At 39.7% G+C, this 15977-nt stretch overlaps 1 protein-coding gene across 13 annotated transcripts in view; it reads right to left on the bottom strand.

Annotated features, from left to right (window-relative positions):
- Nucleotides 1-15977, bottom strand: part of LOC125640914 (endogenous retrovirus group K member 5 Gag polyprotein) — a 121072-nt gene that overhangs the window by 7946 nt on the left and 97149 nt on the right. For 10 of the 13 annotated variants that reach the window (XR_012669695.1, XR_012669694.1, XM_048860051.2 and 7 more), the window contains 2 exons: nucleotides 13599-14337; nucleotides 5525-5602 (listed from right to left, as the gene is read on the bottom strand). Coding sequence is in view for 1 of the 13 variants with exons in the window: in XM_075131612.1 (XP_074987713.1) it covers nucleotides 14185-14337 (153 nt within the window). In the remaining 12 variants the exon portion in view is untranslated. Of the gene's footprint in view, nucleotides 1-5524; nucleotides 5603-11509; nucleotides 14338-15977 lie in introns of those variants that run through there. The other 3 variants (XM_075131612.1, XM_048860059.2, XM_048860057.2) reach the window with 1 other exon arrangement.

Here is a 15977-nt window from a genome sequence, read left to right on the forward strand (position 1 = left end):
ATGGCAGCGCAGCTAGATCTTTGGATAAGCAACCTGTTACTTTTGTGCAAACCTAAAGAAGTTAAAGTAATAAACCAGCAGATTTTGTTTTTTCCCCATGATAAAGCTCAAGCTGCGTGCTATTGAGTTGCTGCATGGATGTGGCATAAGCAAAAAGTGGTTGTGGACAATCAGTGTCACAGACATGCTGTGGTTATGATCAAGTTACAACAGTTCTACCAACTTCTTCTAATGTTTATTCAGTTACTTCCATCTACACTTACTGAAGTTCTGTTTGATACAGTGTACATCTTATATATTCTGAGGCCTGATTCACCACTTTGTGATACTATTTTCACATCAGTGTAATGCCACTGAAATCCTTGGCATTACACTGCTGTAGAAGTGAGTAACACAGCGGTAAATCAGTCCCTCAAATTACTACCGCTAAAGTAGAACAAGGCAAACTCACAGTACAGTTCAGGATGTACTATAACAAAGATTCCATCCTGAAAGAAAGAGCAAGTTCATGTCTATAGAGCAGTGGTTCGCAAACTTGTTCCGCCGCTTGTGCAGGGAAAGCCCCTGGCGGGCCAGGCCGGTTTGTTTACCTGCCGCATCCGCAGGTCAGCCGATCGCGGCTCCCAGTGGCCGACAACTCCCATTGGCCTGGAGCAGCGAACCACGGCCACTGGGAGCCACGATCGGCCGAACCTGCGGATGCGGCAGGTAAACAAACCGGCCCGGCCCACCAGGGGCTTTCCCTGCACAAGCGGCGGAACAAGTTTGCGAACCACTGCATAGGGAAACAAAACTGCAGGACTTGTCCCTTCAAAGTTTAGACACTCCCATGAAGCAATCCCACTCCCCGTTTTGAGTTTCTCCCTTCCACAAGTAGTCCTCCCAAATGACATATCAAGTTACCGCCTCCACAAAGAACATGTTCCCCAATTTCAAATGCTCGCACACTCTATGCTCCCTCCGTCAATAACCAGCCTCTACTCCATTGTTTCTGCCTTATGCGGTACTATCATAAATATAAAGGGAAGGGTAACCACCTTTCTATATACAGAACTATAAAATCCCTCCTGGCCAGAGGCAAAACCCTTTCACCTGTAAAGGGTTAAGAAGCTAAGATAACCACGCTGGCACCTGACCAAAATGACCAATGAGGAGACAAGATACTTTCAAAGCTGGAGGGGGTGGGGGGAACAAAGGGTCTGTCTGTGTGTGTTTTGCTTTTGCCGGGAACACATCAGAAATGCAGCTCAGAACTCCTGTAAAAACTTAGTAAGTAATCTAGCTAGAAATGCATTAGATTTCTTTTGTTTAATGGCTGGTAAAATAGCTGTGCTGAATGGAATGTATATTCCTGTTTTTGTGTCTTTTTGTAACTTAAGGTTCTGCCTAGAGGGATTCTCTATGTTTTGAATCTGATTACCCTGTAAGGTATTTACCATTCTGATTTTACAGAGGTAATTCTTTTACCTTTTCTTTAATTAAAATTCTTCTTTTAAGAACCTGATTGCTTTTTCATTGTTCTTACGATCCAAGGGTTTGGGTCTGTGTTCACCTGTGCAAATTGGTGTAGATTTTTATCAAGCCTTCCCCAGGAAAGGGGGTGTAGGGCTTGGGGGGATATTTTGGGGGAAAGACGTCTCCAAATGGGCTCTTTCCCTGTTCTTTGTTTAAAACGCTTGGTGGTGGCAGCATACAGTTCAAGGACAAGGCAAAGTTTGTACCTTGGGGAAGTTTTTAACCTAAGTTGGTAAGAATAACTTTAGGGTGTCTTTCATGCAGGTCCCCACATCCGTACCCTAGAGTTCAGAGTGGGGAAGGAACCTTGACAGGTACAAAAGTAGCAAGCGGTCTTTAGTTTCCCCTATCATACGGCTGAACACTCTTCTAAACTGAAAGTTTCAGTCTAAGAAATATTATTTGTGCTAATTGGTTTATAAGGGAAAAACTAGTATATGATCATGTAATGAAGGATTGTAGGATAATGTCTATGCACAGGGAAGCCAAATAAAGATTGCACAGACAACCTTAATTCTGGAATTTCTGAACTTCTGAGTGCTTGACGTTTCATCCTTCCTGTTCTTTAGGCATATTTACAATGACATTAAAAATAAAATTAAAAAAACAGCACGGTTTTCATTTTCTCACTCTCTTTTTCTTCCCCAAGCAGGCTATTTTTCTTGAGGTGGATAAACACCAAGAAGGTAAGAAATTCTCCGTCTCACAGAGCATGAGGAGCCATAGTGGAAGACAGTAGACCTGCCGCTCATAGAGCAGAACCAAAAATTATCTGAGACAGTCATTTCAGTTATTAGGCTAATGTATTCCAGAAATGAGGTCTTACAGTAAGTATGTGGTTCTGCGGCACTACTGAATTCGGAATACTGTAGCAGGGCTCCAATTTGTGGAAGGCTGCAGCAAGGTTGCATTTACAAGTAAGAAATAGCAGTAAGAAATAGCAAATATAATAGCCAGGAGGCTAGTTCTGTAAGTGTACAATATTGTTTTGATCAATATATTGTGGGAATTTTATTATTTTATAAATCCAGGGTGGCACATGTATCAGGACATGTCAGTTCATGCGCAGTGTCAGTATAAAAATGCCAGTTTTGAATTCAACCAGGCATGTTATTAAAATGAAAAGTTCTGACTGACGTTTCCAAGGAACATTAATCCTTCTATAAGTAGCTCAGACCTCAGAGAGATTTATAAACAGGATGAAGTATGCCCATTTCAGTGTCCAGCAGTTAGCCCACACAGGATATGAAGCATTGAGTCATTTGCCTACCATCCACCATCCTGTCCTTTTTAACAGTGATAAACAAAACATCTGAGTAATGTTGCTTGCCACCTAATGAACTATTAATGGTTCATCAATAATTTCAGCCGTGAAGTATTTGGCAGCTAGTCACAGATGTTGAGTAACAGCTTCACAAACATGACATAAGTAACATGAAATCTTAGTATCACTTGTAAGATTAATGCATCATTGACATCATCCTATGCTACATCTAAATAGTGCTCAAGAAAAACAATGGTTGAAATCCTGGCCCCATTGAAGTCAATGGGAATATTGCCATTTACTTCAGTTAACTCACTATTTCACCCTGTGTGTTCAATTCCTTATAGCCATATGCAACAAGAAAGTTTTAAAATGCTGTTTTCCTAGCAAATATTAGGCAATATTTAATAGAAACTACATAGCAGGACAAAATTGCCTATAATTTAGAAATAATGTAAATCTTTTAACCAGTCATGCAGTATAATGAAGGTAAGCAGCTGAAATAATTTTCTCTGCAGACTCTGTAGCCTAGGGGACTGGAAATGGACAACAACATCCTTCAACTCTAGCTCTCTACTTTCAGGCCTACACAGTTCAGTGTGACTAAAAGTCCATTAATGTTTAAAGGGCTATCTAAGATGAATTGATGGTCTCTGTCCAGTTTTAAGTAAACAAACCTATACATACAAAAAAAACCACACCTAACATTGTAACTGGCATCATAATTAGTTGACAGATTCAGAAAAGACAAGTATTGAATGTACTGAAAACAAGCAAGTTTAGAATTTAGCCATCATCTAAGTTCTTCTGTTAACAGCATTAACCAGAGATTTGTATAATGGGGGTTTGATGTGTGTGTGCTTGAACAGATATATCAAGAGAATTGTCTAAACAAGCCACCGGTTGATAGCTGACTCATGTGAGAGGGCTAACTAATGATACAGCTTGCAATTGTCTGTACCAGGTTGTGATGTGGAACCTCCTCCTGGCCATTCTGGTGATCAGCTCTGCCAGATGCTTCACTCTCCTCAGTCTTTTTACCCATCTTCTCTGTCTGCAGCCTCTCTCTCGCTCTCGGAGCAGCAGCTTCCAGTCCACAGCTTGGCCCTCCCCATCCAGGGAAATCGCAGTCCTTCTGGACCAACTGTCTGGCTGACGTCTCCAATGCCCTGTGCCACTACTCAGTGGCTGGTAGGGGAACCCAGACCCACCCTCTACACTGGGCTCCAGCCTAGGGACCCTATAACATGCAGTCAAGGACTGTACAGTCTTATCCCTTGCTGCTTTTTCCCTGGGCTTCGTCCTACATCACTGGCTCCCACCCTCTCAGGGTACAGTATACCAGCCTCCCAACTCCCTCTGCTCAAGGAGTAACTACAGCCTGCCTTTTCTGCAGCGCCTCTTGCTACTTACAGCTCCTGGGCTGTTTACAGGCCCCTCCTGTTACTTCTCAGCTGCAGTGCACCTGCCTCTAATTAGTGGCCTTGTAGCCTCTCTCCCCTACGAACGGCTTAATTGGTCAGTTAGGCTTGCCTGGCCTAATATATCCTCTCAGGGGTATTACACCCCAACACACAAGTTTAGTTTCCCAGCAATCTTTAGGGCTAACCCAGGTAGAACATGCTGGACAAGTTAAGTCTGAAAGTGACAAAACATGAATCACTTTTGCTAGTTCTGCAGTAGAGAGATTTGGGCATAATTGTCTGGCCAGCCAGAGATGAAAGGAAACATTTCTGGTCACTTTTTCTATGTATCTAGAACAAGTGATAAGTACAGAGAGATCCTAAGGCTGTGCACTACTGCAGGAAAGCAGATTTCCTAAATAAGGAGATAGGTCACTTCCAGCCAGTTTCCCAAACCATTTCCCTCTGCCAGCCAACCACACCTCCATCTTACCCATATTGAACCAGATGTTTTTAATCCAGTACCATTTCACACAATTACTTCAGCATTGTCCACATCTCTTGAGGCCTGGAAAAGTTGTGTGCCATGTACACACTGGTGATGCTATAGGTCCTACTCTACCTCTTTGGCAGAGCTCATCCGCCACCTATCCAGTGGAGTTTGTTCTAGTTACAGATTTAGCTGCAGAAATAAGTCCTCTATTTAGAGGCTTCTGATCAGTCTATGTCCTCCTCCTCCCGCAAAATATTTCTCTCTTTGGATCTCTTATTCCCCATAAAAAAAGATGTGTTGTGGAGTAATGCACAGATTCAGTTGTGAATGTGGGGGGAATCAGTCCCTTGAGCCAGGAGAAAGAAGGACATTTTCAATCTTTATTAGCTATTGTCTAAGCAAAAAAGCTTGTGCCACTGTAATCAAAATATGTTTTAAATTGTAATGCTGTTTATAGAAGCTCTTTGTTACAACCCCAGATCTCTACTTTCATTGTTTGATCCTTGTCTACTATTTACTCAGCATTTAGATATTTCTAAAGTTCAGCTCATAGTGTGGCACATCTTGACACATACTACAACACAGTAACGAACGTATGTTTCTTTAATACCTTTAGAATTGTGCCAAATTGTGCCATGGTAAGGGAAGACAGATTTTTTTAAGAGCTTTATAATTTTGTATTGTATATAAATTTAATTGTAAGAGATTGTAGTGCTATTTACCCTTTCATCAAACATACAAGGCTGTCTTCACTAGCAAGCAGTTATCGACTTGATACAAAATATATGTATAAATTTTTTAAGTCACTCCAATTTCAATTTGAAATTATTGAACATTATTATTGATTACCTCTGTACTTTTGTGAAGTGTTTTAAGATAAAGAAATGTCCACCATTCTTCTTGTGTCAGTCCCCTCAAAAGGGAAAACTGTGAGAAGAGAAACACAATGAAAAACAGCAGGTAATACCATATGAGACTCCTTATAAAAACGTAAAATGCCTTTTAGTCTTGCTTTTATTAAGTCTACTTTTCAAGTGAAAGTTAAGTTAGATTATAATACACGTCAAGTCTAACTATTTCATTATCCATGTCCTGAAACACGATAGCCCACAGAATGCCTTTTGAAAGCTCTGGAGTGATGGCAGCAGGTTGGATATAATGAACAACGTTACAAATGGGAACACAGCCACAAGTCTGCTGAAGGAGGAGTCTCCTGGAAACTGTATGGCTATAATTACTGAACACCAGCTCTGTCTCAGTTGGCTTTGAATGAAGGTAACCGCCTTCAGCAAGTTATATTTTCTTACCTAGCTAAAATGAAAGCAGTCAGACACAAATATGTATGATACACAATGCATAACCAAAGCAGTAACTGTCTGCTTTTATTTTATTTTTGTAGTAGCTTTTAAGTCTTCCATAACTACAGCACATGCGAATTAAAGCAGTGCTGTGAATTGTTTTTAAATTGGACTTACAAGACTGGAACTGTTGAAATCATATTTACCGGAAGATAAAATGCTCTTTTGTTTTGAGGGTTTAGTTCATGTGTCATAGTCATTTCTGAATAATTCATTTAGTACATTGATCAAGAAAAACAAATCAGTGAAAGATGATGCAACAGTTGTTACCTGAAACATCCCACTCTGTTAGCAGTCGCTGATTCTTCTCGAAAGAGTTACATGGATTCTGTTGACTCACTGAGGCAAGTGACTCATTACCTCTACTTAAATAAAAGGCAGATGGGAATGGTTTTGTGGGGAAAGAGGATCTAAGCTGCATGGTCCTGAGGGAGGTCTGTAAGAGTAGCTTTACCTGAGGAAAATGCTTCAACTAAATATCTGTTGTCTTACTGTTGATTTCTTTATTAATAAAGCCGAACACTAGAAAGTGGGTTAATTTAGACCTCACATATTGTGTGGACTGTGTTTGTACAGCATTTTGGGGAAGGCAGCTATTCACAGATGCATGATTAAAAAGTGAAATCTCTCAACTCTGTCAAGGTAGCAAAAGGTACAGATTTTAAGATACACTTAACAGAACAGTACATTCCACATCCTTATTTTCATTCCTCATAATTTAACGTTTAACAAGATGATTTCAAAAACTATTTGTTTCCACATTTTATTCCTTTCATAAACATTTTAAAGTGCTTAGTTTTTATTAAAAAGTTGTAGCATGAATTAACTAAAGAGAAGGAATTGTTGCCCCACTGTAAACTGCATTACAGATTAACAAAATTGTGATCTACAATATAGCTACAGTTACTTTGTAGAAATATTTTTCTGGTTAATTGATATAGTTTCTTTGGCCACATATTGTACTGTCTCAGAGACACTAGGGATAATTCTCCCACTTAAACAATGTGTTCATTTTTCCTTTAAGCATAACTCTAGCCATGTAAAAAGAAAAGGAGTACTTGTGGCACCTTAGAGACTAAGGTGCCACAAGTACTCCTTTTCTTTTTGCGAATACAGACTAACACGGCTGTTCCTCTGAAATCTAGCCATGTAGAGACTACATGGTGTACAGGGGCTTAAACTACTACTGGTTTTTTTTTGTTTGTTTGTTTATTAGTAAAAATAAGTTTTGGTACAAAGAATATTAGTGATTTCCTATGTAACAGATTTGGTTAATAAACCTCAAACAAATTCCATCTACAGTAGTTGAGTGTGTTGGTCATAAAAACTTATATTCACTTCTACTGACTCTATCAATAGTGAAGTACCATGGGACCACAGTACTAAACTGCATAGGTTCCACACTTGCCATGTAGTACACTAGTGTGCAAGAGAAGAAGAGGATGTAGGTTAGTCAAAAAAAATGGTAGGGAATGCCAGAAGAACCTAATAAAACTAGACAATAGCACAACATGAGAGTGTATGATATTTAATGTAGAGAGATGCAAGATGATATGTTAAAAGGAAAAAGTTGAACAACTCCCAGAAATAAAAATAAGACAGAGAGAGAGAGGGAGAATGTAACAGTGTGTAAAAAGTGGTATAATATTTTCAGTATTATTCTTTTTATTAATACTACCTGTTTCTTAAACGCTGTGGACAACTCAAGGAAGATATCTGCACAATTCACAACCATGGTTAAAAAGCAGACAGGATTTTAGATTATATTAAGAAAGGATAATCCTCAAAAGTATATCATTATTACAGTCATCTTGAATATGGTGTTCTTTTCTGGTCACCTCATCTAAAAATGAAATTTATAGCAGAAACAGAACAGGTCCAGAGAAAAGCAACACAATTCACTGGATGTTTGGAAACACCTCCACCTGATGAGCAATTAAAGAGGATTATAACAATTTAGCTTAGAGAAAAGAATAAGAGGCGACATGAGGAAGGCATGTAAAATAATGAATGGCGTAAAAGAGGTGAATCAGGCGATCCTATTAACATTTTCATATGCTACAAAACCTAAGAATCACCCAATGATATTAAAAAGCAACAAATGTTAAAATGATAAAAAGAAATACTTTTTACATGATGTAAAATTAACTGTGAAACGTACTGTGACAGCTTGTGGGAGGGGTACCTGTGTCAAATTATGAATTCCATTTTAGTTTGTTTTAGAGTAGTAGCCGTGTTAGTCTGTATCCGCAAAAAGAAAAGGAGGACTCGTGGCACCTTAGAGACTAACCAATTTATCTGAGCATGAGCTTTCGTGAGCTACAGCTCACTTCATCCCCGGATGAAGTGAGCTGTAGCTCACGAAAGCTCATGCTCAAATAAATTGGTTAGTCTCTAAGGTGCCACGAGTCCTCCTTTTCTTTTTATTTTGTGAATGCCTTTTGTGATTGTAACCTTCACTGAGGATTAGAGCATCTGTTTTGCTGCTGGACCTTGACAGCTAGCGGAGAGGCTACATCTGCGAAGCTAGGATAGACCAATTAACAACCATCAACACTGAATGGCTCTCCCTGCTGGAACAATAGGTGTGCTGCCACTAGGTGCCATTTGAATGACTCTCTACCTAGAAGAGAATGGAGGGGCTAGGCCTGGAAGTTCCCCAGTGGAAGTGCATGGGCAAGAAAGGTGGCAGAGACTGACATAATTGATGTGGACACAGTGGCAAATTGAGGACTGACACATACAAGGAATTAAGCGGCAAGGTGCAACTGTTTGTAGAGTTTAACACAAGGCAGGGGTGTTACCTGCCCATCACCCATACTCTCCATACTATACCAGGCATTTAATTGGTTCCATTGCAGGAGTTACAGAGCTCCTTACCGTATAACCTGTAACTGGCACCAGGGTTACAGAGCTCCTTAATATATATCCCAAAATGCAGGGCAGGCTCTACTCAGCCTACCCCCCAGGACTCAGTTCACTCTTAGTCCTAACACCCTCCTCCCCTTACGAGGGGGACAGAGGATGCAGCAGGGTGGGCACCTTAGCCTACCAGGGCCACAAGGTCTGACCTTGGCCCACAAAGTCTTACCCTATCACATTAAGCCCAAGGCCCATCACCAAAATCCCAGCTCTTTTACCTCTGGGAACCATTCATTTTATTCTCTTAACCACACTGGAAACCAGTCACAAGTTGCAGCGAGTAAACACCACTACCTCAGTTAGATACCATGTATGTTCCTACTTAGCCCACTGTGGCTTGCAGGTGTTTTAAGGAAGGCAATACACTCCCTGGTCCTTCATCAGTTGACCCACAGGAGAAAAAAATCCTTCCTAACCCCCTAAACAGGCATCTGTCAGGACAGGTTCCCATTCCTAGTTTGGGAGATTAAGGTGGGCTGCTGGAACAGAGCTGAAAGAGGCTCCACATGGCCCCTCCAGTGTGCTAAATCCTGAGAGCTGGGGAATTCTGGCCAATCAGCATCCCTCTCCCCAGCTGGCCAGTAGGTGCCAGATTTCCAGGGGAGGAGCTACCTATTGTTGCTTGATGAGTGTCTCCCTCCCTTGCTACTGGGACTGTCCCCTTTTCACTGCCAGCCCCATCAATTTCCCCCACCCATTGATGTGGGTGGGTGGAATATGTTAGAAAGGAGGCTGTTTCTTTAATCAAGGGAAGCCATTCTGCCACCTGAAGCAAGATGGCCAGGATAATACAGCTGGAAGGGCTGCCTGGCCTAGGGATTTGGACTAAGGACTCACAAGGGTAGCAAGATCAGACCAGGGATGTTGTGTTGTGTTTAAGAGTTTGTTGATTTCCATAGATCTGTAACTCGGCTGTGGCTTGTTTAACAGTAAAGTGTTTGTGAATAGGAAAATCCTTTGCTAAGCCTGTGCTTCACCGCATGCTAAAGGGTATGCCCCTGTCCAGCCAACTTCATGCTGGCTAACGTGTGTTAGATTTAGCAACAATCACTAGGCAGCAGATGGTAGGTGCCTACATTGCTGCTATTCAAAGAAGCAGCAATATATGACCCACAACATAGTGCCCTGGCAATACCTACAGAATCATAGCCAAATCCAGAGTATTCTTTCAGCAAAAACCCCATCATTTTGAATTGCCTCGCTGGTCAGAATATGATTCAGCCAAACAGGGATACCGTGCTCCATAGTGTACTGCTAGATATGTGACTCCAATTACTGAATTTGCTATTAAAGAATGTTTGTAATTAGTGTCACTGACAAAGTCTGAATTTGCTTTCAGAACAAATTGTCTTTCTGGATATGTGTTTCAGCTCAAAGATAGCCTTGATAAGATCGAACTACAGCTTCATTCGGCGCACAGAGACACACCAGCTGATTTCAATCACTAGTTCCTAGATAAAATATTCAAATAAGTGAAGCAACAAAGAAGGTTGAAAATCTTTTGCTTTCTGATAATGGTGTGTGTCATGCATAGTTAGGTATTGCATTATTAACATGCATGGTGATGAAGGCTTGAGGTGCTGTTATTTATCATACCTGAGTTTGTAATTTTTTCATAAAAAGATATTAAAATGATTTGCTATCAATTTTTGCTGACAACAATAAATTTTATATGACTAACTACTGCATGTGAAGGGTGAAGGTCTTCTGCCAAATTAGTTTCTAATTTTGTACCTCATCAAGAACAACAAAATCATCTTTCAGGGAAATGATGTCTTCTAGCATATGATTTTCATTACACAAGACATTTTATAACAGACTTATGGACATTTTGAGCTGGGTTTGATTTTTTTTAAACGTAAGCCTATTGAGAGAAGTGTTCAAATAAAAAAAGCCTTCCCATGCAGCATGTTTTCTATGAAGATTGTTAAAGTATTTCACTTGTTGGCTATGGGTGCTAACTGCAAATACAAAAAGTTCAGAGGAGTTTTTTTTTAAAACCTAAAAATTTAGGTTTAGATTGTTCTTAGGAAATCATTTGCCAAGTCACTCTAGATAAAAGTTTAGGTTTATCCACTTGTACAAAACTATACATAAGTGGTTTGAATGTGAGCAGCCTTGCATCAGAAACTTTAAGTTATAGTTTGGTCAGTATGTAGTATAATGGATTTGTCCTATGAAAACCTATGCACGAAAAGTCAAATCATTTTAATTATATTTTGTCCAGGGACTCTAATGAAATAGAAAAAAAGCAAAGCAAAAAAACCCAGAAAATAATTGCTAATGTCAGTCTATCCAGACAATATTATCTTTTATCTGCAGACTGCCTGTAATGCTTACAATAATCACTTGGTAGGCAAGGCAATACAGCTACATCAGGATATGGATGTGATCTCTGAATGGGAGTTCTCTGTAAAGTTAGCATTTCTTTCCATTATGATTCTCAGTTAAAGAATCTCTTCAGTCATCAAACAAGAAACTATCCCCTATATTGTTTATGTTACTATTAATATCAGTGTGCACTGTTACAAAGTCTAATGAAGAAGTCAGCATCTGCTATGTGGCTTTTCTTTATTCAGGTTAAAAAATGTGCATTTATTAAAAACATTATATGTCTATTAAACATGTTCCCCCCTCTGTAATTCTGTTCCATGGAATTTCTGCCTGGTGTAAATCAGTTAATCTCTGCATGTACATCCACCATATGGCACAGTGCTACAAATGAGATGAGAGTAAGTTAATTGGCCATATTAGACCAAGCAAAACAGATTTTAAGTTTGACTATCAGAAATAGTAGACTTTTCACACCTTCACACAGTATACACATTCTCAGTTGCCTTAACCATGGAAGAACAAGCATTTGCACAAGTAGATTGTTTGTTCAGTCACATGTAGTATTCATTGTTCAGGAATCCCACAGTCAAAGCTGTCGGTCTCTTTCATATGTAAGAGATCAGTCCATATTAAAGAACAACATGGAAATGAAAACCTTAACTCTATGTTTGTTCTGTGAAAAGCTAGTCTGACCGTGAATATTACATAGGTACAACAGGAGTGCATATAACCAAGAACATAAACAGCAGTATTGTGTGCTAAGAGGCTAAGTGAAGTCACTCACTGATACCAGTACATGAGGACAATGTAAATTTTTGTAGTCCTGTAACCATAATGAAACGTCATGAGTTCTAGGGGCACTGGAACTAGGTTCGAAGATACTGTAAACATAAATGCCTTTATCAATTTTTGGCTAAGTGGTGTAAACAGTTTATTGTCTTGAGAAGTATGGAATGCACACAACGTACTAAGAAATGCTCATGTGTCACTTTTGACATATGGTATATATGATAACTTATTTTTTCATTCAAATGATCACTTTGCTACAAGGCATGGCCCCTTTAGATTATAAATACTACAAATACACAGTCTCTCCCAGTCCTCAAAAAGTAGCTTGTCTATTTCCTTTCAGTAACTAAAAAAGCCCCAAGACAAAAAAAATTTGCCATACAATTGCCTTTAAATTTCACTTGAGCATTTGCTGTAATAAAATATGAGAGGGAACAATTTGTGTCTTTTGGGCATTGTTCTAATGCAGAGGCTGTGTTTACAAGATATTTTGTAAGAGAAGACTTTTATATTTAGCTACTGCAGAAAGTGTTAGCATTTTTCTAGGCAGGAGAAAAAGTAAAATTATTTTGGGATATAGTAACAAGTAAAAGAAATACTTTGCTCTTACCAAGCATACCATAAATCAGATGTTTGTGCGCTCCCTGCTGCTTATATGTGGTGTTGCTCAATTCCACAGCTGTATTTTAAATTTGAAAAGGCATTTCATTTTTAAAATTCAGGAAATAATTCATCTTGCTGTAACTCAGAAAGTTTAGTAATGGTGTGATGCAAACAACATGGCGGATACAACATAACTCGTTGAGGTCATCCAGTAATTGACAATTCTCAGAGAAAACATCCAACTTCACTAGATGGGAAAATAGGTAGTTTCATGATCCGGTAACTTCCAGTGGTTCATACAGCACAACCACGAGTTCCTATTTCTGTGTTTACTGAATGCAAAATATTCATGAGTGCTGGTTAAAAATCATCCCATTCCAGCTTAGCTGGTAATGCCACTGATTTACTATTTCCTCTAGGTCAGGGGTGGCCAACCTGAGCCTGAGAAGGAGCCAGAATTTATCAATGTACATTGCCATAGAGCCACATGTAATATGTCAGCAGCCTCCCAACAGCTCCCCCCTGCTCCCAGCACCTCCCGCCCACGAGCAGCCCCGCCAATCAGCACCTCCCCCTCCCTCCCCGCCCCTCCTGATAAGCTGTTTCCTGGCATGCAGGAGACTCTGGGAGGGAGAAGGAGGAGCGAGGGCATGGCAGGCTATGGGGAGGAGGCGGGAAGGGCTGGAGTGGGGGCAGGGCCTGTGGCAGAGCCAGGGGTTGAGCAGTGACCACCACCTGGCCCATTGGAAAGTCGGCAACTGTAGCTCCAGCCCCAGAGTCAGTGCCTATACAAGGAGCCACATATTAACTTCTAAAGAGCCGTATGTGGCTCCAGAGCCACAGGTTGGCCACCCTGCTCGAGGTTTTCTTTTGAGGATGCCTTATTGATATGTTGCCTGTATATAGCAGCTTCTCACCTTTTTCCACTGGGATCTTCCTACTCCATCAATATGACAGAGCTTTTACTGGGGAGGGAGGACTCCATGTCTCTGAGGACGATGCAGGGTAAACTCACAAGAAGTTTCTTCACAAAGTTTCCCCTCACAAAAAGCCCCTTTCCCGTGGCTTTTGCTGCATGAGAGGGATGATTTGGGAAAGAGCAAGCACACAGAATAAGCAGGCACTCCTCTCAGAAAATAAGTCTGTGTGACTTCTGCTAACCTCGGGTAGGGCTCTGCCAATTAAAAATCAGAACCAATATCATGTGACCAGTGATGACCTACCAAGCAACTCAGATCAAAGAGAGAATGAATGTTCACCACACATTTTTGAGTCATCATTTACATTGCAATTTTTTAAATAAAATTTCTTCCATTTCACAAAAATATCATAATCTCAAATGTCACCCATTTACAATATAGTTATGATGGAGGTTGGGTGAAATCTTGTGGAAGTTGGTGGGTGTGAGAGCTGCCCTTCATTCAGGGTAAAGGTCAGAAGCAATAAAGTTCCATTTTAGAGTAAGATAGCTGAGACAATAGGAGCCTCCAACCAGAACACAGGTCACATGCAAGGCTGCTCAGAAACTGCGCTATGGAGACAGAGGAGTTTCATTGAGTATTTTTTTGTTGGAGGTGTGTGTGTCCATGAGCTGAAACACCCAGAAGCAGCAAAAGAAGCAGGAGAAGCATCCAGTGAAGCAATGGAAGTGTGGCCCTGAAAGAAAATGAAGAAAGAAAGCTTTTGGGACTGGCTGGGAAGTCAGGCTTGGAAATGTGAACAAAGAAACTTCTTTCTGTTTGATTCCTACTGTGTTAAGGGAAACAAGACTTTATGTACACTCTTTGTAAATTAACAGGACTGCATGAATAGACTACCCTGACTCCATCATCAATTTCTCCTACTAATGTAAATAACCTGCCCGCACTCAAATATTGGCTAACCACTCAGGCCAAAAAGGGTAACAATATTGTTTGAGCTGGGTTAAACCTTGTTATGGGTTGAATTGAAACCTTGCTGAAAATTATGTGTGAATGCACCCTTCATTTAAGATAGTTGTGAGGGACAGTTAAAGCACCGCACCTAAAATAAAGCATAACTGAGTCTGCCCAGAAACTAGCAACATGTAGATGGCAGATTCCACTGGGCATTGTTTCTGCTCCCATCTGGAACCCTCCCTAGAGCACCAAGTTTGACTAGCCACTCAGGTCAAAAGGGTGCAACTGTATTTACTGTGCTCCTAATGAAGTTTAGTTTGTACGATGGCACTGATACAAAAATATTTGTTTTTTCCTCATTATATGAATTTTTTTCACCAAAGTAATTCATTGTAGTGAGACAACTAAACGCTTCATCTTCCTCTTAATGAGAATTGGTTTAATAAAAGATTTTTCAAACATTTGCTGAAGTGTGACAATATTGCTTAAAATAAAAATTCGAAAGACAAAATATGAGAAATGAGAAGGAGAAAGGATTTTTTTTAGAATTTCACTTTTTATATGTTCCACCCTCTGAAAAGCATAACCACCAAAGCAAATAAAAGTTTAATAAATAATATATACATATACACACACATTTAAATGAACAACCATGATTAACTTCTGAAGAACCATTAAGTGTATAATTACAAGGATTCTATTACATTAAGATACCAATTTCTTTAAAGCCAGAAATAATACCTGCTGAAACTTTAATTATTTAAATGAGAAAAGAAAGAGGCATGTTATCTTCTCTGACAAAGATTAAAATCAATTTAATTGCTTCTCTGCTGCATTGACATGATTCTTGCTGTGAGTCAAGCAACCAAAAAGGGAAATTAACACTGCAGCTGTTAATCAAGTGATATTTGTGTGCTCCATCTTATTATAGCAGGAAAAAGAATAACTGCTACTTTGGGGAGAGTTTGGCCACACTGTACTTCATATAATTTTTTTACTTCAAACATTCAGCCGATTTACTTAATTTTTAGAATCTCAAGTATCTCTAGATGAAGTGCAGCCTGAGAAAATTGTATGTTGCATTGTTTGATCCCCTAATAAAATTTGTGATGTCAAGACCAAGGTTTGTTCCAAATTAAATTCACCCTTGGATATCTGACTATAGTGTAAAATTTTGAAGTAGCTCAAAAAATAAAAAAAAGATATCAATCGGTGGGGGATGGGCAGAGGGTGGCAGCTATGAAGCATAACGGTATATTTACAAGCAAGACAGTAGCAGCTCCTAGAGGTCAAAATTCAACAATTTTACTAAAATTAGAACATGCATTTGAAAGCAAATAACTGTGGAGTATGTAGCACCAACTCATGGCTTATATCTGCTGATTTAAAAATGTTTATCCTTGCAGTGCCTTTGTTAAA

This window comes from Caretta caretta, chromosome 8 (assembly GCF_965140235.1).
Source record: "Caretta caretta isolate rCarCar2 chromosome 8, rCarCar1.hap1, whole genome shotgun sequence".
NCBI lineage: Eukaryota > Metazoa > Chordata > Testudines > Cheloniidae > Caretta > Caretta caretta.